Source organism: Ahaetulla prasina, chromosome 5 (genome assembly GCF_028640845.1).
Source record: "Ahaetulla prasina isolate Xishuangbanna chromosome 5, ASM2864084v1, whole genome shotgun sequence".
Lineage (NCBI taxonomy): Eukaryota > Metazoa > Chordata > Lepidosauria > Squamata > Colubridae > Ahaetulla > Ahaetulla prasina.
In genome coordinates this window covers 16,675,024-16,698,697 of record NC_080543.1, presented here as the reverse complement: position 1 = coordinate 16,698,697, position 23,674 = coordinate 16,675,024, and the positions used below count along the sequence as shown (strand labels likewise).

Sequence of the window (23,674 nt, the reverse complement as noted above, 5' to 3'; positions counted from 1 at the left end):
CCAGACTGCCTCAGCAGGAGACTACATTGAGCACATGAAGAAACAAATTAGACGCAAATCACTGTCGGCCTTTGTTCATGATAAAAAAAAAAAACTTTGATTGTTGGGTAAGTTGAAGTTGCTGCAAGACCACAGGAGCTGATCGATGGCCCAAGAGAGAATCTGTCTCTCCCTGCCATGTGGTTTCAAGGAAACATAGGGAAAAGGGCTTCTTTCTGACCCATAGAACTATTGAAAATCTTTGGGTTAAAGAGGTAGAGACCAGGGGTGAAATTCAGCAGGTTCTGACAGGTTCTGGAGAACCGATAGCGGAAATTTTGAGTAGTTCGGAGAACAGGCAAATACCACCTCTGGCTGGGTCCAGAGTTGGTTGGGAATGGAGATTTTGCAATATCCTTCCCCCAGGAGTGGGGAGGGAATGGGGATTTTGCAGTATCCTTCCCTTGGAATGGGGTGGGAATGGGGATTTTGTAATATCCTTCCCCCAGGAGTGGGGAGGGAATGCGGATTTTGCAGTATCCTTCCCCTACCATGCCCACCAAGCCATGCCCATAGAACCGGGGCAAAAAAATTTGAATTCCACCACTGGTAGAGACCTCCTTTGTTGATATGTAGCTGAGGGCCATCATGGGATTTAGTTTTTTTTTTTATTATTTTGTTTGTCAACCATGTACAAGATAGCAGGTATAGGTATAAACATAAACAAAGGAAGTAGCAGACAATTTTGTGTACTATGCTTAGATCGGACCACAGGCAGCGCAGTTCCAGATTGTCCAAGACCAGAATTTCAAGTCTGGTTTATCAATGTAATCTTTTCAATGCTCCTTTCCAGTGGTGAGATTCAGCCAGTTCGTACCTATTCGAGAGAACCGGTTATTAACTTTCTAAGCAGTTCGGAGAACCGGTTGTTGGAAGAAATCTCCTTTTGGTTTTTTCCACTTTACAGGGCTAATCCTGTAAGGAAGGCAGAAAGGAAACAATCTTGTGTTGTTTCCAGCCTAATCTTTATTGCCCTGCTTACAGAAACTGCCTCTCTAGTTAACCCTTATTACTTTGTAAAAGCTAAGGCAAAGCGCCCAGCGACATGAGTGATGTTGAGTTGGCTACGCCCACATGATCACATGACCACCAAGCCACGCCTACCCAGCTGGTCATTAGGGCAGAGAACCGGTTGTTAAATTATTTGAATCCCACCACTGCTCCTTCCCCATCTATATAATCCCCAAACTGGAACGCTTCGAACTTCTTTAAAGATATTTGAAACAGAAAGCTAGCCATGCTGTTTTGTTAGATGATGTCGGAAAAGAATCTTGAATGAAGATAAGGAGACCCGGGAAAAAATAGCATGAATTCTGGCCATCTGTCTTTATTACAGAAGATACAAGACAGATGAGCCTGCAACGACTTTTCAGGGAAGAAATCTGAACTAAAGCAAATTGACTGAGGTAACAAAAGAAGATGTAGGACATCTTGAAAGACTAGTTGGTAACAAATCATTGAGTCCCAAAGACATCCGCAGAGGGTTATTAAAACACAGAAATGTGAAATATGATCTTCTGGTCAATCTTTTTAACCTGTCCTCATCCCACCCACTCAAAGATAGCCAATGAGACATCAATATTTTTAAAAAAAGAGATCAGGGAAATTGTAGGCCACTCAGCATAATGTCTGCTCCAGGAAAATTGGTAGAAATGTGAGGAACATTTATTTTAAAGGCATATAAAGGAACAGGTTTCACTGAAGGAAAATCGGCGTGAATTCCACAAAGGCAAATCCTGCCTCCCCAACCTTGTAGAGTTTTAAGGAATGTCAAAAATGTGTAGATGGAGGTGCCCCTATCCACACTGGATGTGTAGATTTCTCAAAAGTATTTGACCACATTCCTCATCAGATGTTACTGAGTAAAATTGGCAGCCGCAGGATAAGAAGACCTGTGGTTTTTAGGGATTGCCAACTTGGTTTAAATTGGTTCAAAACCAAAAAAAATATAGGAATAAATGAGCAATTTTCTTAATGGAAAAATATAAGAAATATAGTTTCTCAAGAAATCTGCCTTGGTTCCTATGCTTTTTAATTTGTTCATAATTGATTTCCATGACTTAAGGGAGCTGACCATTATACTTTAGTTATTAGTAGGCCGTGATAACTGCCTATAGAGAGAGGACTGTGAACATCTCATAATGCCTTGTTCTGAGGATCACTTCACAATGATGTTAGGGGTAGTGTTAGAATTAGGTTGGCTTGTTGATCTGCTATAGACCAAAAATGGTGTCAATGTCACTGGGGAAGATGGATGGATGGATGAGATATTCCGTTTACTTTAAGTGCTCTGTCTTCAGATGAGATAAAGCAAATAATAAATACAGATTTTCTTAATTGTAGTGCTGAGAATGTCCACCTAGTCAGTCCCATGATGGCGAACCTATGGCATGCGTTGCCCTAGCTCAGCTTCAGCGCCCTTGCACATGCCAGCCAGCTAATTTTTGGGCCTTCTGGGCCCACCAGAAGTCGGGAAACGGGCCATTTCTGGCCTCCGGAGGGCCTGGGGGGGGTGGAGAAGGCCATTTTCATCCTCCCCAGGCTCCTAGAAAGCCTCTGGAGCCTGGGGAAGGCCCACTGGAAGTTGGGAAATGGGCCATTTCTGGTGTCGCCCTCCCCAGGCTCCAAGAAAGCTTCTGGGCCCACCGTGCCATCGTGTGCCAAAAGTGGGGGGAGCGCGGGGGGGCGTGCACATGCACGGGGGGCAGGGCACATTGAATTATGGGTGTGGGCACACGCAACCCCCCCCCCACGCTCCCTCCATTTTTGGCACGCGATGGCAAAAAGGTTAGCCATCACTGACCTAGTCCATATTTTGACCTAGTTTAAGCCACGGGTGTCAAATTCGCCCCGTCATGTTGCCGTCACATGATGTATCACAGTGTTTTCTCTCCCTTTGCGGATATGGGGTGGGCGTGGCCTGCACGTGACGCATCCGACCTGCGGGCTGCCATTTTGACACCCCTGGTTTAAGCAAACAATTAAGTTTGTTTTGAGTTTGGCTGATGTTAAAAAGGGCTAAACAGAATTGTACATGGTTAGTATTCGATTAGAAATCCAACTAGGAAGTCCCAGCACAGTATACTAGACCAAGGGTCTCGAACCTTAGCAACTTTAAGACTTGTGGACTTCTCCTCCCAGAGTTCCTCAGCCAGCAAAGCTTGAGTTGAAGTCCACAAGTCTTAAAGTTGCTAAGGTTGGAGATCCCTGCACTAGGCTGAAAAGTTGGGGGAGGGGGAAATCCCAGGAGGTGGCAATGTCAAGTCATTTGTGTATTGTTGCCAAGAAAACTACAGTTACGCCCATGTAGTTGTCAAGGGTCAAGCTGGATTCAGAGGAGATGTCTGTGGAGATTCTCGGCCATCCAGGTCATGGTTGCCTTAAAGGTGCTTTTTTTCAAAAGGCAACTGGACTTTCTTAGTGTTTTTTTTGAAGTGAACGTCTTCAAAGAAAAACACCAAGAAAGTCCTGTTGCCTTTTGAAGAGAGAAAAAAAAGCATCTTTGAGACTCAGAGGAGACTTTACCTTACCTTCTCCAACTGTTCTTTGGTTCTTTGTGAAAAGGTTTTAAGCCCTCAGCTGCACCGTTTCATTGGTGATTTGCTCCCAGATTATATTGCTTTCTTTTACATTCTCATAAGCTGCCCTAATTAGTTTTTTTGCCAGAAGAATTGAGCAATAATGCTTACCCGCACATAAAATAAATAATGAGTGACCGGAATTCAGAAAGAGCAATGGGGCAGGAACTAAATTATAACTTCCTGGGTGAGCGGCTAGTTTAATCTGAACCTCAGGTCTTGGCAGTTTTCTAGAATTTGATGAGAACATGGAAATTCCTAGCCACAGTTTATATCAGGTTAAATACATCCTCCAGTCCTTGGTTTTTGTTTCTTGGCCACAAGAGTGTGTAAAAAAGAAAGAAGCCAACCATTCTGATTTCACACAGAGAGAGCCATATGTGCCTACAATTTCTGATTCTGTTTTCCAATTTTCATTGTGCAAATAAATGAGAACCAAAGAGAAAACAGTATATTTTAGCAATCGCACTTAGACTTATATACCGCTTCATAGTGCTTAGACTTATATACCACTTCATAGTGCTCTATAGAGCACTATCATAGAGTCAGCCTATTGCCCCCAACAATCTGAGTCCTCATTTTACCTGCCTCGGAAAGATGGAAAGCTGTGTCTTGAACCGGTGAAATTTGAACTGCCGAACTGCAGCTAGCAGTCCGCTGAAGTAGCCTGCAGTGCTGCACTCTAACCACTACGCCACCTTGGCTTTTACCAAGTAGGAAGATAGAAAGTTTTAAATGTTCAATATAAAAACAAAATTTGAAGAAGGCATTGTATATCAGCGATGCATTGGCTCCATTAACCTTTTTTTTTTTTTACCTCTGTAAATAAGAAATGGGTCACTCATTGCAATTGGTGCAAAGGTGTTTTTTTTTTCCCCCCATTCCTTACTGTGGCAGGTTGCCCAAATTTTCGTGTGCATCATTTACTTCAGGAATGAATGAGATAAATGATTTATTGACCGACCGACCAACCAATCGACCAATTGACTGAGTGGGATTTTTTTTTTCAGCTTGAGCTTTTCAAAGCAGTATTTAATATAGCAAAATATGTGATCAACAAACCTGCATGTGGAGAAAATATGTCCTGAGATCCAGTGGTGAAATCCAAATTTTCTTACTACCAGTTCTGGCTTGGTGGGTATGGTGTGGCTTCATGGGCATGGCAAGGAAGGATACTGCAAAATCCCCATTCCCTCACCACTCCATTCCTACCCAGCTCTGGGGCCAGCCAGAGGTGGTATTTGCCAGTTCTCTGAACCACTCAAAATTTCCACTACCTGTTCTTCAGAACCTGTCAGAACCTGCTAAATTTCACCCCTGCTGAGATCAAATAAGAAGTATATCTACCTCTCATGGCATTGGTCATTAGACTCAGTTGACTTCAGGTCCAAGATCAGAGCTACTATTTTGCTTGTTCCATCACCAGTGGTGGTATTCAGCTGGATCGCTTGAACTGGTAGCGGTATTCAGACTGCTTTGGGCGAACCGGTAGTGGTATGCAGACTGCTTCGGGCGAACCGGTAGTGGTATTCAAACTCCTACTCTGACGAATGAGTCAAGGAAGTCCGTAACAAACTTGGCAACGAAGCCTTTGCAGCTTGCCAAGTTCCTTCGAGGTTTATCAGGGCAGGCAGGAGTCCAAGTTGTGACTTCAGCGATAGAGTCCGATATCAGCAAACTAGATAAGACTTTGCTTGACTCAAGGTTGGAATGCCAAAAGCAGGTCCTTTATATAGGCTGTGGGGTGTGACTCCATGACTCAGCATTTATCCAGGCCTGCCCCACCCCTCCTTCTGCTGGCATCGCCTCTCAGATCTCCGGAAGCAAGGGTCCACCTACTCTGAATTGTCTTCAGCTGGATCTGCTGTCAGCTTCTGGGAAAGGGAGGGGTCAGAGGGAGTAGGGCCGAGTGATTCCAGCACCTGGCTGGCTTCCTGCTCTGAAGGCTGAGCCAAAGGAACACACGCTGTATGAGTGAGGTTTATTGGGCTTGTCCTTTCACTCCTGGAATCCTCTCCGGGCATGGGGCCAGGGCCAGGGGCTGGAGGCATGACAGACCATTCATCTTCATTATCAGACTCGGAGTCTGATAAAAAGCCCGGTTGGAGACGGGAGGGGCCCGGCTGAGGAGAGGAGGGAGGACGAGCCACAACAGACTGCTTCAGGTGAACTGGTAGTAGTATTCAGACTGCTTCGGGTGAACCAGTAGTGGTGACCTGTGGGTGGGACTGCCCACCCACCCTGGCACTATGCCGTCCTATTTAGCCTCATTTTCTAAGCTGCACGTGGAAGGTACACGAGTGAAGCGAGCTTGTATGCACACTCTCACATTTTCGGTGTGCGACGAACCGGTGATAAAATTATGTGAAACCCATCTCTGTCCACCGCCATATAAAAATGTGGTAAACGTTTCTGGAGAGACAAAATATGGCGACCTATAATGAGATCAAGTGAAAATGGGGTTAACTGAAAGAAAAATAGTACGTCCTTCCCATCCCAAAACAGTTTATTTATTTATTTATTTATTTTGTCACAACATCATACAAAAAGATTATATAGTATATACACATATAAACATATATAGGAAGAAGAAAAGAAGAACAATAGGACAGGAACGGTAGGCACGTTTGTGCGCTTATGCACGCCCCTTATGGTCCTCTTAGGAATGGGGTGAGGTCAATAGTAGAAAGTTTTTGGTTAAAGCTATTAGGATTATGGGAAGAGACCACAGAGTCAGGTAAAGTATTCCAAGCACTGATGATTCTGTTGCAGAAGTCATATTTTCTGCAATCTAGATTAAAGCGGTTTACATTAAGTTTAAATCTATTGGTTGCCCTTGTATTATTGCAATTAAAGCTGAAGTAGTCTTTGACAGGAAGGACATTACAATAGATGATTCTGTGAGTTAAACTTAGGTCTTGTCGAAGGCGACGGAGTTCCAAGTTTTCTAAGCCTAGAATTTCAAGTCTGGTGGGATAAGGTATTTTGTTGTTTTCAGAGGAATGGAGAACTCTTCTTGTAAAATATTTCTGGACACGTTCAATTGTATTGATGTCAGAGATGTGGTGAGGGTTCCAAACAGGTGAGCTGTATTCTAGAATTGGTCTAGCAAATGTTTTATATGCTCTGGTTAGTAGTGTGGTGTTTTTGGAAAAGAAGCTACGCAAAATTAGGTTTACAACTCTTAGAGCTTTTTTTGCTATGTAGTTGCAGTGGGCTTTGGCACTTATAACTGCATAATTATATCTGCAGATGTTGTTGGTGTTCCGTGATCATACTACTAGCTACTATGACAGTATAGTTCCTCATAGTTCCCAGGACAATTCAGTCGACTGCCAGCAGTTTGATCCTGATCGTCTCAAGGTTGACTCAGCCTTTCATCTATCCAAGGTTGGCAAAATCAGGACCCAGATTGTTGGGGGCAATATGTTGACTCCATAAATCGCTTAGAGAGGGCTGTAAAGCACTGTGAAGCAGTATATAAGTTTCAATGCTATTGCTATTTCTTCAAGCTTCAAGATTTTCATTTCACATTTAAGGATAGCCACATCTTTTTTTTTTTTCAAACTATGCTTCGGTCAAGTTTTTCCAGTTAAAAGAAGGATCTTTGTTTTCATCACCTTCCAAGAAGATAGGGAAGGCGGTGCTCCCTTTTCCATTTTTGCTTGTGTGCACCTTTGCCTCTCTTTTGACTCCTCCCATCTTTCCTTTTTTTCTCTCTCTCTTCCAGAATCAACATACCGTCTTGAGTCAAAGTGGAGGCGCGAACCCAGCATCTGCCTCGTGCACAAATGCAAACACTGGAACCAACTACATCAACTCATCGCCACAAGCATTGCTGAATCAGCAGCTGAAACAACAGTTCCTCCTTCAGCAGCAGCAACAGCAGCAGCAGCAGCAGCAGCAGCAGCAGCAGCAGCAGCAGCAGCACCAAATGCTAACCGAAGCAGTAAATATCCCAGTTTTCTATTTTAGCTCTATATACCTGTGTTTCCCCGAAAATAAGACCCAGTCTTATTTTCTTTTGGGCCCCAAAAATAAGCACCAGGTCTTATTTTCAGGGGATGTCTTACCCGATTTCCTTAGGACCACTGCAGCCAGGCCTCCCACTACCCAACACTTATCGCACCGCAGCTGCATTTTTTCTGTGGCCGCTCATAGCTGGGCACCACGTGGTGCATTGCACTGGTACTGCTGCTCACGGCAGGACGCTGCATGGCTTGTTGCGCCAGTGCCGTTGCTCACGAGAGGAGGCTGTGTGGCGTGTTGTGACATTGTGCACGAAAGCGGCAGCACTGACGGGACGTGCCATATTGCCTCCTGCCACGAGCGGCGGCACTGGCGTGATGCACCACGTGCCGTCTGGCTGCAAGCAGCTGCAGAAAAAGTCAGGCAATGGCGCGACAGGTGTTGGGGCATGGGAGGCTTGGCTACAGTGGTCCTAAGATAAGTGGGTGCATGGCACGTGGGGCAGCTCACCTTCCCAACCCCGCTCTACCTTGATTTTTATGCATGCGCCCCACCCCGTCTTGTACAAGCAGACAGTGGGACCGAGTGGGCAGGGTCTTAACTAGGGCTTATTTTCAGGATAGGTCTTATTTTTGGGGAAATGCAGTAAAACAGCCTCCTAGGGTCCGAAAAATGTGAAGAAAGAACTGTTCAACTCGTTTGGAATTGTTTGGCTCTTGAGACGTTTGGTGGCCAATCTAAATTGCACTCACTAGGCCTAGGACCATGATGGCGAACCTATGGCACGCATGCCACAGGTGGCACGCAGGCACACAATGCAACACTCAGGTCAGCTCCAGCGCGCATGCCCACGTGCCTCCTGCCGGCCTGCTGATTTTTGGGTCTCTGCCGGAAGGCATGGGCGGGGGTCACATGTGAATGCACAGGATGGGGGGTGTTCTGTCTCCTTCCCCATTTCGGAGCACCGAGCTGGCCTTCAGCCAGTGGATTCACGGCTCTTATCAGTCCTGGCAGAGAAATCGCAGCTGCCTGCCAAAGTTCAAACAAATGACTCACAGAGTAAGACTTTCAGCTCTCTTTGAAACGGTTCAGCTAATTTTTGCTTCCCGTAGAATAAGAGCAGTCCCAAAGCTCCTTATATATCCTGTGGGGTGGGGCTCCTGCCCCACCCTTCCCTTGGTGACGTCGCCTCTCTAATCTTCTGAAGCGCGAGTCAATCCAAGCTTGATTATTATTATTATCAGCTGGATCTGAAGGCGTAGCCTGGGGAAGGGAGGAATCAGGGGATGACGGCCTCATTACGTCCTTCGACTGGTCTGGTTCTGGCTCCTGGAGCCAGGCCAAAGGAATCGGTGCTCCCAAGGTAAGCCTTACCAGCCTTTCCCCCTCACTCTCGGAGTCACTTTCAGGCATGGGGCCAGGTTCGGGGGTTGGAGTCACAACAGGGGCGTGGGGGGTGGCGCCCTCCCCCGTGCCCCATTTTTGGTCCCAGGAGGTTTCAGGGAAGCCTGCTAGCACAAAAACAGGGCATGAGGGGTGCGGCATGCCCCCCTACCCCCAGGAGATTTCAGGTAGCACCAAAATGGGAGTCACGCAGGCATGGGCGGGGGGAGAATGGCGGGGGGGTCGCACATGCATGCACAGGGACGGGGCCTATGGAGGGGCATTGCATTATTGGTGTCAGCATGCACACTCACGCTGTCGTGCGTACACACACGCTTTCGGCACCCAAGGAAAAAAAGATTCGCCAACACTGGCCTAGGAGTTCTGCAGAATCCATACGTGTGCTTCTGAAACAAGAGCACGAAGGCTGAACATGTCTTTTCCATGGGGAACATCATAGGTTCTGGGTGGGCTCCTCTAATTAGCAAGGTCAGGAGCAGATGCTGAGAAGGTTCTCTCAAACCTTGAAGTCATGCTAGAAGGAAGATGATCCAGTAGGCTTTAGAGGCCCCTTATGCATTATGAGTTTTAGAATCGGATGTTTCCTTACCCTCCTCACATTTTCGTTTGCTTCTTTCAGGTGAATCATAGCTTAACACGTCATGTTTCATGGAACAGCAGGTAGTCCTTGCCTAGCGACTGTTCAAAGTTACAATAGACTCCATCACCCGCTCCCACAAGATACTTAAACCAGTGGTGAAATGTAAAATTTGTTACTACCGGTTCTGTGGGCATGGCTTGGGGGGGGGGGTGTAATGTGACTGGGTGGGCGTGGCCAACTTTTTTTTTTTACTTTTAAAGGCATTTTTTTTACAACCTCTTTGCCTTTAAAAGAAAAAAAGCCTCTGACGATCAGGCAACTCAGCTGGGATTGTCAGAGGAGCCTTTTAAAAGCATTTTTTCTACATCTTCGGCCGAAGCGGTTGTAAAAAAATGCTTTTAAAAGGCTCTGACGATCCCAGCTGAGCTGCGCGATCATCAGAGGCTTTTTTAAAAATTTTAAAAGCATTTTTTCAGCCGAAGAAAAAATGCTTTTAAAAGTAAAAAAAAAAAAAAACTTTGATGATCGCGCGGCTCAGCTGGGCTTGGGGGGGGGCAGGGATTTTTGCTACTGGTTCTCCGAACCACCCGCCTTCATCACTACCAGATTGGGCGACCCAGTCCGAACCAGGAGCATTTCACCCCTGACTTAAACCCAGTGCCAGAGTTCTGACAGTTGCACATATCCCCCTGTTACACACACTTTGGGCACTTGGCAACTGCCTCACTTTTGCGATTGGTTGTTGCCTTCCACGGTCACATGACTGAGATTTACGATATTGTGGCACAGTGGTTAGAATGCGTTATTGCAGGTGAGTTCACTGCTTGCTGCCAGGAGTTCGATTCTGACTGGCTTCAGGTTGACTCATCCTCCCATTCTATCAAGATCAGTAAAATGAGGACCCAGATTGTTTGAGGCTAGATGCTAACTCTGGTAAACCATTTAGAGAGGGCTGTGAAACACCATGAAACTGTATATGAGTCTAAGTGCTAGTGCTATTTTTTCCATGTTTCTGGAAAAAACACCCACAGTAATAAATTGCTTTGCTTAAAGATCACTGCAAAAAGTCAAAGGGGTGCCTTGACTTATGGCCATCATGGTTTGTGATAGAAATTCCTGGCTTCATTACGATCATAAGTTGAGGACTATAATAATATTAGAGCAGTGCAGAAAGCAACAATAATAAATAATAATAATAATAATAATAATAATAATAATAATAATAATAATAATAATAATAATAATAATATCATCATCAGAGTTGGAAGGGACCTTGGAGGTCTTCTAGTCCAACCCCCTGCCCAGGCAGGAAACCCTACACCATTTCAGACAAATGGCTATCCAACATTTTCTTAAAAATTTCCAGTGTTGGAGCATTTACAACTTCTGCAGGCAAGTTGTTCCACTGATTAATTGTTCTAACTGTCAGGAAATTTCTCCTTAGTTCTAGGTTGCTTCTCTCCTTGATTAGTTTCCACCCATTGCTTCTTGTTCTACCCTCAGGTGCTTTGGAGAACAGCCCGACTCCCTCTTCTTTGTGGCAACCCCTGAGATATTGGAACACTGCTATCATGTCTCCCCTAGTCCTTCTTTTCATTAAACTAGGCATACCGAGTTCTTGCAACCGTTCTTCATATGTTTTAGCCTCCAGTCCCCTAATCATCTTCGTTGCTCTTCTCTGCACTCTTTCTAGAGTCTCAACATCCTTTTTACATCGTGGCGACCAAAACTGAATGCAATATTCCAAGTGTGGCCTTACCAAGGCATTATAAAGTGGTATTAACACTTCACGTGATCTTGATTCTATCCCTCTGTTTATGCAGCCCAGAATTGTGTTGGCTTTTCTGGCAGCTGCTGCACACTGCCAAATTTGTATTTTCATCCCAAAGGACAGCAGGTTACAGAGCTATGTAACCTGCTGTCCTTGGGGATGAAAATACAATTTTCCCACTCTTGTCTGCAATCGTATCATTGTTAATACGGAGTTGAAACAGTGCAGCATGTACCATTTCCTTTTTAGCATAGGCAGCCGACAAACAAGGATCACACACACACACACACACACACACACACACACACACACACACACAGACCAGGCAAAATTTGGTGTGCTTTCCAGAACTGCCCAGTTGGACTGGAAATGCATTTCTTCTGCAGGAAGAGTGAAGCATGAGAAAGAGACGTTACTATTCCATCCAGATCATTTAAGTCACCTGCATTAATTTATAGCCTTTTCTTAGAACTACCAGATATAGCATTCCAAAGGTGCTTTTTTCAAGAGGCGACCGGCTTTTCTTTGAAGACGTTTCGCTTCTCATCCAAGAAGCTTCCTCAGCTCTGACTGGATGGTGGGGAATGGAAGGATTTATACTCCTTGCAAACAGCGGGTCATTCGCATCCTTTATTGCATTCTGACCAGCTGTCTGCAAGGAGTATAAATCCTTCCATTCCCCACCATCCAGTCAGAGTTGAAGAGGCTTCTTGGATGAGAAGCAAAACATCTTCAAAGAAAAATTAGAAAGTCCAGTTGCCTCTTGGAAAAAAAGCACCTTTGGGACAACCATGACTGAGAATCTCCATAGATATCAGATATGTCCCAGCAACAGTTCCTCTTAATATTTGTTCTCATCCCAAAAAATATACAAACATTTCATTGGATCTGTGGGGTCTCCATATTTCATAACCTGAAATTACAGTTATCTCTATCTTCCCCAGCCTGTTGAGCTCCATTGTTGAGGATTTAGTTTCCAAAATTAATTCCAACCTCTCTGAAGGACATCAAGCTGAAGAAGTTTGTTCTAACAAATATCCCACAGCTCCACACCCACTTCCCTTCTATTTCATCAATAGAGTAGGATATCCTTTGAGAACGCATCTTTAAATCTCCAGAACCGCAAAGCCTACAAAACTTAAAATTTGGCATGTATGTTCCTCTTGGCTTCTAGGTGCTCGCTAAGAAAGGATTTTTCGAAATGACCATCAGAACATTAGTATTTCATATACAGTATTATATTCACATGCTTTGATGCTAAGGAGCTAGACATTCTACTCCCCCGCCCCACCTGAAAAGAACTCTGTTCCAACTGCCAGTTGCCTTATATTAACATGCTCTGCTGCATCGGAGTTGCACATTCTACATTAAGTTTCAGGCTTTAAGGGTCAATTTATCAAGCCTGATCACGTAGTTTCGTAGCGAAGCCCGGGCATTCAGCTAGTGTATGATTATGCTGTCAGGTGATTCTGTTCAAGTCTTCAGAATAATAAACAAGTAGCAATGCTTTTCTCTTTTTCTCCCTCCTGTAGGAGAAAGCAACCCCTCAAGATCAACTGAATAGACATCTTACAAGACCACCACCAGATTATAAGGACCAAAGAAGGGGACAAGTCAACGTGCAGCAAACACACCAGTATTCTGGTAAGCATGCACATGAAAGCAAACAAGCCACCTTCAAACAAAGATTTGACTCATTTGAGTGGGGGGACATGTGGCTCTTTCCTCCTGAGCAGCGCTTTAGGTCTTCCTTCTTTCCCAAGTTTGATGTGAGTTTCTTCCGTTTTCTTCCTGTTTTCTCGTCTCCCTGGTCTCTCAAATTTCCTCCCTCCTAAACTTTCCTTTGCATTGGAAACACAAACGTCTCTTTTGTCCCTTACATCTTTCCCGAGGCCTTTTTCCTGCCTACCCCAAACAAACCAGCATTCAGTTTCCTTCACAGAAGCTACATTGATTTTCAGGAACCTGACCTTTCCCCTCCACTTTTGTGGTAGCCATGAACATTGTACGGCATTGGTGCAGTTGCACCAACAGCTTAAAAATCGATTCACAATTTGGAGCCCACCACATCTACTATCAGCTTAATCAGAGGATGTCTAAAGAGTAATTCTGTTGGAATTTGCCTGGTGGCTGGATAAATCGAGGGCTTCCAAAAAGAAAAAAAAAATGAAGAGTAGTTCTAACATGTGATGAGTCGTCTGATGATTCAAACATTCTTCATGGATCCTAAACATTTAAAGTTTACTTCACCAAGTAAGATCTAAACTGAGTCTCATGTTTCTTAGGTCTCTGAATAGGTTTTAAAAAGGCTGATTTGGCTAACAGAGCCTGACTGTCTCGTGTTCTATTTTCAGGCACTGCATTTTAGGCATAAACCTTGATGTAAGCAATAATAGAATAGAATTTTTTTATTGGCCACGTGTGATTGGACACACAAGGAATTTGTCTTGGTGCATATGGTCTCAGTGTACATAAAAGAAAAGATACATTCATCAAGAATCATAAGGTACAACACTTAATGATAGTTGTAGGCTACAAATAAGCAATCAGGAAACAATCAATATAAATCTAAATCGTAAGGATACAAGCAACAAAGTTACAGTCATACAGTCAAAAGTGGAAGGAGATGGGTGATGGGAACGATGAGAAGATTAATAGTAGTGCAGATTTAGTAAATGGTTTGACAGTGTTGAGGGGATTATTTGTTTAGCAGAGTGATGGTGTTCGGGGAAAAACTGTCCTTGTGTTTTGTTGTTTGGCTGTGCAGTGCTCTATAGCGTCATTTTGAGGGTAGGAGTTGAAACAGTTTATGTCCAGGATGCGAGGGGGTCTGTAAATATTATCACAGCCCTCTTTTTGACTCGTGCAGTATACAAGTTGCAAGTTGGCAGCAATTGTTTTTTCTGCAGTTCTAATTATCCTGAATGAATCAGAAGCATGTCCATAAACTCAAATTCATTAGAGTGTAGAAATAAGAAGATTTGAAATAGATAAATAGACTTTGCTGTTCCCATTTTGCTAATTGTGTGAGGAGCTTGTCATTTCAGATAAATGGTTGTCCAATCTCTTCTTAAAAACCTCCACTCTCAACTTCTGGAGGCAAGTCATTCCACTGATTAATTGTTCTAACTGTCAGGAAATTTTTCCTTAGCTCTAGGTTGTTTCTCTCCTTGATTAGTTTCCATCCATTGCTTCTTGACCTCCCTTCAGGTGTTTTGGAGAATAGCTTGACTCCCTCTTCTTTGTGGCAGCACCTTAGATATTGGAACCCTGCTATCATGTCACCCCTAGTCCTTCTTTTCATGGACATACCTAATTCCTGCAACTGTTCTTGGTATGTTTTACTCTCTAGAGCCCTAATCATCTTTGTTGGTCTTCTCTGCACTTTTTCTAGAGTCTCCACATCTTTTTTTTTTTTTTTTTACTGTTATGGAGACCAAAACTGGGTGCAATATTCTGAATCTCCCTAAACTTTCTGCCTGTACATTTGATGGAGAATGCTTATACATTTGAAAGACTGTCTAGCATTTTTCTAAAAGAGGTTCTGCACTGTGGCACCTTATGGCTCGTTAAATACATTTGTCCTCTCATCTGGATTTAGTTTCAATGATCCTCCTACTGCTACTCTTCCTGAAACAGAATTAAAGATTACCCAGCTGGTCTCAAAAATTGACTTTCAGAGAGCAGACCCTCTCTCTTCATAGTGGACTGTCAGTCCTGTCCATGAATTAGAAATTGACACATTCTGCAGTACCACTCAGGTTTTTTGGTTTTTTTTTAGTATCTGAGGTCTGGTTATGTTCTCCACTGAAGACTAATTGGAATGAAATTTCTGTCCATCTGGTATAAATTAGACCAGAAAGTGGGGAGGGAGGGGAGAATGAAGAAGCTAAAAATAGTGAGCGATTCAGAGAAAAAAGGAAACTTTGTCTTGGGAATAAGAGAGAGAACCATTGTCCCCCAACCACTGCACCATCTGAAGCAATTTCGGCTGTTACAAAAGAATAGAGTATGTTGCCCATCTGTGTCTCAATCAACATGCTCCATCTTGGCTAACCTAGAAAATGCCTTAGTTTGCCTGAGCCTTTTTGTTGCAACAGATAAATGTTATATGTGTCCTGAACATCTGCTTCGTTTCGGTGATGTTTGGTGTACAAATTCAGCATCGGTTACAGTTACACGACTTAATTGCTAATAGCAATAGCACTTAGACTTAGATGCCACTTCACAGTGCTTTACAGCCCTCTCTAAGCAGTTTACAGAGTCAGCCTATTGCCCCCTACAATCTGGGTCCTCATTTTACCCACCTCAAGAAGGATGGAAGGCTGAGTCGACCTTGAGCCTGGTGAGATTCGATCTGCCAAACTGCTGGCAGCCGGTGATCGGCAGAAGTAGCCTGCAGTACTGCACTCTAACCACTGCGCCACCGTGTCTCTCTCTAATGACATGTGTAATCCAGGCAGGTCTCTTATAAGAAACTCCATGGTTTCTTTCACATTGTCCCAAAGGTGCTTTTTCAAGAAGCAACTGGACTTTCTTGTTTTTTTTTCTTCGAAGATGTTTCACTTCTCATCCAAGAAGCTTCTTCAGCTCTGAAAGGATAGTGGGGAATGGAAGGATTGATATTCCTTGCAGACAGCTGGTCATTTGCATCCTTTCAGAGGATCATTGAAGCACTTGGAGCTGTGTCCTCAGGGTCACCTACTGGTTCCTGTAGTCTGCAGTTTTTTTCCCCTCTGGAAATCCATTCCTACCCCCACACCATTCAAAGGGTGTTCATCCCAAATTGGATAGCTAAAGGTCTGTAGAGATTCTCAGCCATCCTCAGTCATCATCCATAGTAGGAGTAGATTTCCAGAGGAAAAAATTCTACACGATATTGTCTTGTGTTGTGTCTTGAGAGTCCCTTGGACTGCAAGGAGATCAAATAAATCAATCCTTAAGTCCTTTGGAAGGACAGATACTGAAGCTGAAGCTCAAATACTTTGGTCACAAAATGAGAAGAGAGGTCTCATAGGAAAGGACCCTGTCACCCTGGTGTTGGAAAAGTTGGAAGGCAAAAGGAGAAAGGGTTGTGACCTAGGCCCAAGTAGTTATTACCAGACACAATCAGTCCTAAACAAACATATTTTATTAAAATAGCTGAGAATTACTTCATTTTCAGCTTAGTCCAAATTAAATCCAAAACAAAGTCCTTTAGAAAAAGTCTTTTGGCCTTATCACAAACCTTTGTCTTCTTTGGCACCCTGCCAAAGGCTTTTCTTGGCAAGAACCCCACGAAGTTCAGAAACAGGAGACAAGAAACAATTGTAGCAACGTTGTTTTCCTACAAAGAACCCAAGAGCCGTTGCTGCTGTTTTAAGCCTTATGAGATGGGTCAATCATCTCCTGGCCTTACTCCTGAGTCGTCCCTTTTTGCTTTAGCTGCTCTTGTCTTCTGGCAGCTCTTTGCATGCGTGCACTAGGAACAGGCTCCTCTTGTTCTTCTGCTGTCTGCCTCTGGAGGCTCCAGAGTCAGCGCATCGCTCCCAGATGGCCCTGGTCCCATCTCTGCCTCTGATGCAGAGCCCTCATCCAGGCCTTCCCCTGACTCCAGGACTGACCCATTGTCCTCCCCAGCCTCCTCACTGTCCGACTCTGCTGCCAGCTCCGCAGGCTACCGGCAGACCACAACAGAAAGGGACAGCAGAGGATACGATGGTTAGATAGTGCCATTGGCACTAGAATATATTTCATTTTCTCTAGTAGGGTCATTATGTTGAGTGGGATATAAGAAAATAGCCAGAGAAGTAACTGGCCCTATTGGGTACCTTGGTTTCTGAGTCTTGTTTATGCCTGGTGATGGATTATCTCTTTGTTCTTCCCCTAGGTGGATCGCCGTCCGTGAGCATCAACTCCAACCTATGTTTCTCCAATCCCATTTCCACTCCTAACATTTTGCCACAACAATCAAATCTCTTGTCCACGACTCACGGCGCCAGAATGCCTTCTCTTCCAGCAGGCCACCACGTCAGCTGCTATGGGAACATTCCCTGCAGTCAATCCAATGCGTATAACGTGGCACCGTCCGGAGTGAGCCAGGTTGCACAGCATAGAAATCTAAACCCAATCGTAACCGCTCAAAACAACTCCACAGTGTCTCGGCCAGCACCAGCCGGGCAAGGCAATAACATGCCGACCTTTGACAACGGCTTAGGAGTTAACTCCCAGCAAGGGAAGCTCAGCTTGAACCAGGGGACTTCAGCACAAAGGCCTTCAAACGTGATGGTCAGTTCAAACGCTGCCACTCAGAGCTGGGTTTCTTCAGAAGCAGGCTCGAAGCAACAGGAAACACAGAGGGCTTCAGGATCCTCGTTCTCATCTGGAAGCTCCTATACAAATCAGCCACTACAGCGCACAAGTGCCCTTCAGCAGTTCCCTCAGAGGGCCATGGTGCCTCCTAATCAACTGAGCGTCCTCCAGATGAGAAACCCTACGAGCCAAATGAACCAAAGCCTAAATGGGCCAGTGAGTGGGCCACCCAAACCCCAGAGCGCAATGCCTACTCAGTTGCAGGCAGAGGTTGTGGCCCACTTAAATCCACCCAGGTTGGGGATGACACAACCCCACCCCTTGTCATCAAATCAGTTCTCATCGAGCGCTACCCAAATGTCCACCAGGGCTTTTCAAGGAACAGATCCCTCCAATGATCTGGCATTTGATTTTCTGAACCAGCAAGGGGATAACATTGGGCCCGCACTCAATAGCGACCCAGACTTCATTGATTCTTTGTTGAAAACAGAACCTAGTAATGATGATTGGATGAAAGACATCAACCTTGATGAGATATTAGGAGGCCATTCCTGAGGCAGCTAACAGTGATGAACTCCTGGTGTTTTGTTTTTTTAAGAGTGAAAAGTCAGGATGTCGGTCTTCAGTTTGTAGAAGACAAAAGTTAGGGGGAGGGGAAAGCAAAACAGTGGGTTGCTGGATCCAACCTTAAAAATATATCAATGCAACCATGCTTAAACATCACTTGTCCCATTATCAAGTATGCTAAAGATGGTGAAGTCCGGATCTGTAGGGGATAAAGTTCTGAATGATGAAGGAACTCAGAGAAATGGCTGTTCATCATCTAAACAAATCCTAAATATGTAAGCTAATATTTGCATCTATTACACAAAGGAGAGACCCAGGAATATGCACTGCATCAAAAATGTACTGCTCACATCCACTAACGATTCTCATGTGTAGCCGTGTGTATGTGTGTACGAATAGAAATCTGGCTGGGAAAAATAAGCAGAAAACGAAAAAGACAACACCCAACAAAGCTTAGCAAAAAGTCTTCCCTAACATTGAAGATTGTAATAGGTTTTATTAGAATCTCTATCACTTTCGTTCAGTGACAATGAAACATTGCATTGTGAGAATTGTCATTCAGAACCATCTGGAGAGCATCAGATTTATGAGAGACTCTGTGTGCCATGAACGATAAGTTTATTGATAGAACCCATATATATGCATATCAAACATCCCAGGTTTCATAACTATTTAGTGTGGGATGAAAAAGAGCGATCCCACAATTCAGAAGGTCCATGGCACACATGGCAACTTCCTAAATCTCTAGAGTTCCTAATACTACTTAAAACAGCAATTTTCTGCCCACTTTCCTGGAAATAAATCTACATAATTAGGTGGGATAATTCAGATAGTTTGCCCCGTAAGTGGCTTCTTACCCACTTTCTTCCTAATACCCCTTCTTCAGGAGTGAAATGCTCCCGGTTCGGATCGGATCGCCTGATCCAGTAGCGATGGTGGTGGGTGGTTCAGAGAACCGTTAGCAAAAATCCCTGCCCCTCCCTCATGCCCAGCTGAGCCATGCAATCGTCAGAGCTTTTTTAAAATTATTTTTAAAAGCATGTTTTCTTCGGCCAAAAAAATGCTTTTAAAAGTTAAAAAAAAGCCTCTGATGATCACGTGGCTCAGTTGGGATCATCAGAGGCTTTTAAAAGCATTTTTAATAACCTCTTCGGCCGAAGAGGTTGTAAAAAAATGCTTTTAAAAGGCTCCTCTGATGATCCCAGCTGAGTTGCCTGATCGTCAGAGGCTTTTTTTTTTCTTTTAAAGGCAAAAAAAATGCTTTTAAAAGAAACGAAAAGCCTCTAACGATCAGGCAACTCTGCTGGGATCGTCAGAGAAGCCTTTTAAAAGCATTTTTTCTACAACCTCTTCGGTCGAAGAGATTGTAAAAAAAAATGCTTTTAAGAGTAAAAAAAAAAGTTGGCCACACCCACCCAGTAACATTACCCCACCACCACCAAGCCACATCCACAGAACCGGTAGTAACAAATTTTACATTCCACCACTTCCCTCCTTATGGGCGAATCTGCAGAGTATGGAGTATACCAAGAGAATGATAAACTTTCTAATTCAAGATTTGTCTTGAAGTTTCAAATAGAAATAACCAGCTTGGCCAGCCTGTTACAGTTTCATAAGCTTCCTTCTCCTCTCTATGGCTTTCACATCTCCTAGTGGGTTTTTTTTTCCCCTTCCCTTCTCTATATCCCTTTAATTAGATATTGGAGACAGGATTGAATTTTGGATGCTAATGGAGTCCTCTTTGTCCCAGAATGCAGATTATTATGAAGATGATTCAGTTCTATCTTACACGTCAGTAACATATTATGAATAAGAATGAGGACCCGTGAGGCAGGGATCCCTGCAAGCATCACACATATAGGCTCAAAGGATATCTAATGGTAGTTCCGTCAACCATGATGGTTTAATTATTGTTCCTGTTCGTTCATAAACACAATATTAAGTGAGGTCTGAGTTCTTCCCTTGGATTTTCACGACGGTGGCAAGCAGGGATAATACATTCTAGAATGGAAGGCGGTGCTTTACTTGTCATTGACAATGAGCTGTAGTGGCGCAGTGGTTAGAGTGCAGTACTGCAGGCTACTTCTGCTGACTGCCGGCTGCCTGAAATTTGGCAGTTCGAATCTCACCAGGCTCAAGGTTGACTCAGCCTTCCATCCTTCCGAGGTGGGTAAAATGAGGACCCAGATTGTTTGGGGGGCAATAGGCTGACTCTTTAAACCGCTAAGAGAGGGCTGTAAAGCACTGTGAAGTGGTATATAAGTCTAAATGCTGTTGCTATCTTGGATTCTCTACGTTGCCCTGTACATAATTCACTCAGGACACTGTCGGGAATCTACAGGCGTCCCGATCTTGTACTCTCCAGGTGGATTGAGTCTTCTACAACACTTTCTAGCCAACATATTTGCAACGGACAATTTTGCAAATTGACATCTAATACATCTGAAGCATACCACTGTGGGAAAACTGAAGTAATGAGCAGCTTGCAGTTCGGATGAGGTTGGTCACCTAAGGATTTCAGATGCTGTTCCTGGCCGTTGGATCTATACAATCTTACAATTCCCGATTACCTGCAGTTCCATAAACCAAAGTTGTAAAAGAGACATATCGTTGTGCAACCTCTGTTTATTTTAAAATTCCAGGCCTTTGAACACTTAGCCCTAGGTTGCCCCTTTGTGACCCAACGCTGAAAAAAAGCTGGGAATATTTTGATTTTAAAACAAGAGAAAAAAAAATCCCGCGTCTTGTTATCACCATGTATCTTCGTTTTACCATTACAGCTAAATGCACTACTCTTTATCTTTTGCATTATTGGATCAGGAGTTCTTTTCAATATTGGTCTGTAAATATAGAGAAAAGTTTTTGTAAACTTTTGTACAAAAATGTAATATTTTGGTAGGAATACTAAAATCATATTCTTTGGGTTATATTTATACACGTGGAATAAAAATGTACTGTCCAAACTTTGTATTTTATACTGCAAAGGAGATAAAAAGAAATTCCTTTCGTATTTGAATATACAATGTATGGGGCAAGGGGAATTGTATGATAACGATTAAATTTTTCCATCCTGAGATTTATGCAGCAGCTTATATAAGAGGAGACCGGAAGAGAAGTTTGAATAAAATTATTGCGGATCCTAAATTGATGGCTTTGTCCTAAAATCTGAAACTTGGTTTCATATAATTAGTTACGTCATGTTAACTAAGGATATTGGTTGCTGAATTCCATCTCCAGGTTGAAGGCGTTTTTTTAGAAGAAACAACAGCTCTCTTAAATCTAAGAAAGTCATCATTCCAAATTTGCTTTGCACCTTATCTTACATACTGAGCCCGGTTTGGGGAACAGATTTTTAAGGATGGGTACAATTTATGATTTAGGAAAGGGCAACAAGCAAGAGAGATAAAGAAACTAAATTTTATGAAAACAAATTGCAAGAACTAGGAACATTGTAGAACGTGGGGAGAGGCTACAATAATGCAGGTAATGTCAGGCACAAAGAATCAGGATCATACAGATTTGCAGATTAACAGAGTTGGAGGGGACCTTGTAGGTCATCTAGTCCACCCCGCCCCCCCCCCCCCGCCCAAGCAGGAGACCCTACACCATATCTAACAAATAGCAGTCCAAACTCTTCTTGGAAATCTCAAGTTATGAAGTTCCCACAACTTCCGAAGGCAATTTCTGTTCCATGGGTTGATTGTTCTCACTGTCAGAAAGTTCCTCCTTATTTCTAGGTTGAATCTCTCCTTGATCAGTTTCTGTCCATTATTCCTTGTCTGGCCTTCAGGTGCTTTGGAAAACAGCTTGACCCCTTCCTCTCTGTGGCAGCCCCTCAAATATTGGAAGACTGCTATTATGTCTCCCCTTCACATATGTTAAGTTGCAGTTAAGATTTATTGATCAAACCCGCATAGAAGAATCTAGTCAGCTAATGTTCAAAGTAAATTGGCGCTAGAGAAAGGTCAATGGAATTCAAGAGGTGTTGGACTTAAGACCTTTCGTGGGAACATAGAACATAGAATCATAAGGTTAGAAGAGACTTCGAAGGTCTTCTAGCCTGTTGTAACCCAGGCCCCAGTAGGTAGTAGGAAACTCAGTCAGTGTAAAAAAAACTTTATTCGAACAGCTGAGAATTACTTCATTCTCAGTGTAGTTCAATTAAATTAAAGCAAATTCCTCCCAACACAAATTCCTCAGTCCTATCGCCAACTTTAGTCCAATTAGGCAAACTGCCAAAGGCCTTTCTTGACAAAAGTTCAGAAGATACCGATACAAAACAATTGCAAGAAGATAAAGTTATCAATGTCGTTTTCCGGCAAAGCCCAAACGCCGTTGCTGGACTTTTAAGCCTTATGGGAGAGGCCAATCATCTCTTGGCCCTACTCCCGAATCGTCCTCTTTGCTTGAGCTGCTCTTGCCTTCTGGCAGCTCTTCTCATGCGTGCATTAGGAACAGGCTCTTCCTGTTCCTCTGCCTCACGACTGACAGTCTCTGGAGTCCGCACCTCACGCCCCGATAGCCCTGGCCCCACCTCAACCTCCGACACAGAGCCCTCATCTGGGCCTTCCCCAGCCTCCAGGACTGGCCCATGCTCTTCCTCAGCCTCATCGCTGTCCGACTCCGTTGCCGGATCTGCAGGCTGCTGGTGGACCACAACAAGTCCAACCCCCTTCATGAGGCAGGAGATATTGTACCAGTGGTGGGATTCAAAAAATTTTACTACCGATTCTGTGGGCATGGCTTGGTGGGGATGACATGGCTTGGTGGGTGTGGCAGAGGAAGGATACTGTAAAATCTCCATTCCCACTCCACTCCAGGGGAAGGTTACTCCAAAATCCCCATTTCCTTCCGATCACCTGGGACTCAGGAGGCAGAGAATAGATGGGGGCAGGGGCAGTCAGAGGTGGTATTTACCGGTTCTCTGAACTACTCAAAATTTCTGCTACTGGTTCTCCATAACTCATTAGAACCTGCTAAACATCACCTCTATCCTGTACCATCCCAGTCAAAAGGCTGTTCTCACAGCCAGATCAAAGAGTTTTATCATGGATTACTTTACGCTGCTTTTTACCGTTAAGTTCAGTATCTCAGTCCAACCATTTTTAGCTCTATTAATCACAGCGTCACTTTCTAGTTTATCCCAAATTTTCCATCACAGGTGGCTATGTATCATCAAGAGCCAACTGGCTGACTCGGGGCCGGTCATTCTCAGTCCAGCCTGCCTCATAGGATTGTTGTTGTGAGGGAAATAGGAGAGAACAGCCAGTTATTCACCAATACAGATGAGGAGGAGGACAAAACCATGTGACAGTGGTGGTTTACGTTACTATATTTTACTGCCAGGAATCAGAAAAAAATAGGTGTTCAGGAGAATTTGTATTATAGCAGCACAAATTTAGTCTACATAGCAGGGAAAGCACTTATATAGACTTGGCAACTAAAGTTGTACTTGGTCAGCACTTGGATAGAAAA

At 43.9% G+C, this 23,674-nt stretch overlaps 1 protein-coding gene across 1 annotated transcript in view; it reads left to right on the top strand.

Moving 5' to 3' along the window:
- The window catches only part of MAML2 (mastermind like transcriptional coactivator 2), a 244,218-nt gene extending 222,868 nt beyond the window's left edge, over positions 1–21,350 (top strand). Inside the window, exons 3-5 of the mRNA XM_058185197.1 lie at positions 7,348–7,566; positions 12,874–12,985; positions 17,211–21,350. Coding sequence (XP_058041180.1) covers positions 7,348–7,566; positions 12,874–12,985; positions 17,211–18,187 — 1,308 coding nt within the window. The 3' untranslated portion in view covers positions 18,188–21,350. The remainder of the gene's footprint in view (positions 1–7,347; positions 7,567–12,873; positions 12,986–17,210) is intronic.
- The last annotated feature ends 2,324 nt before the right edge of the window (positions 21,351–23,674 follow it).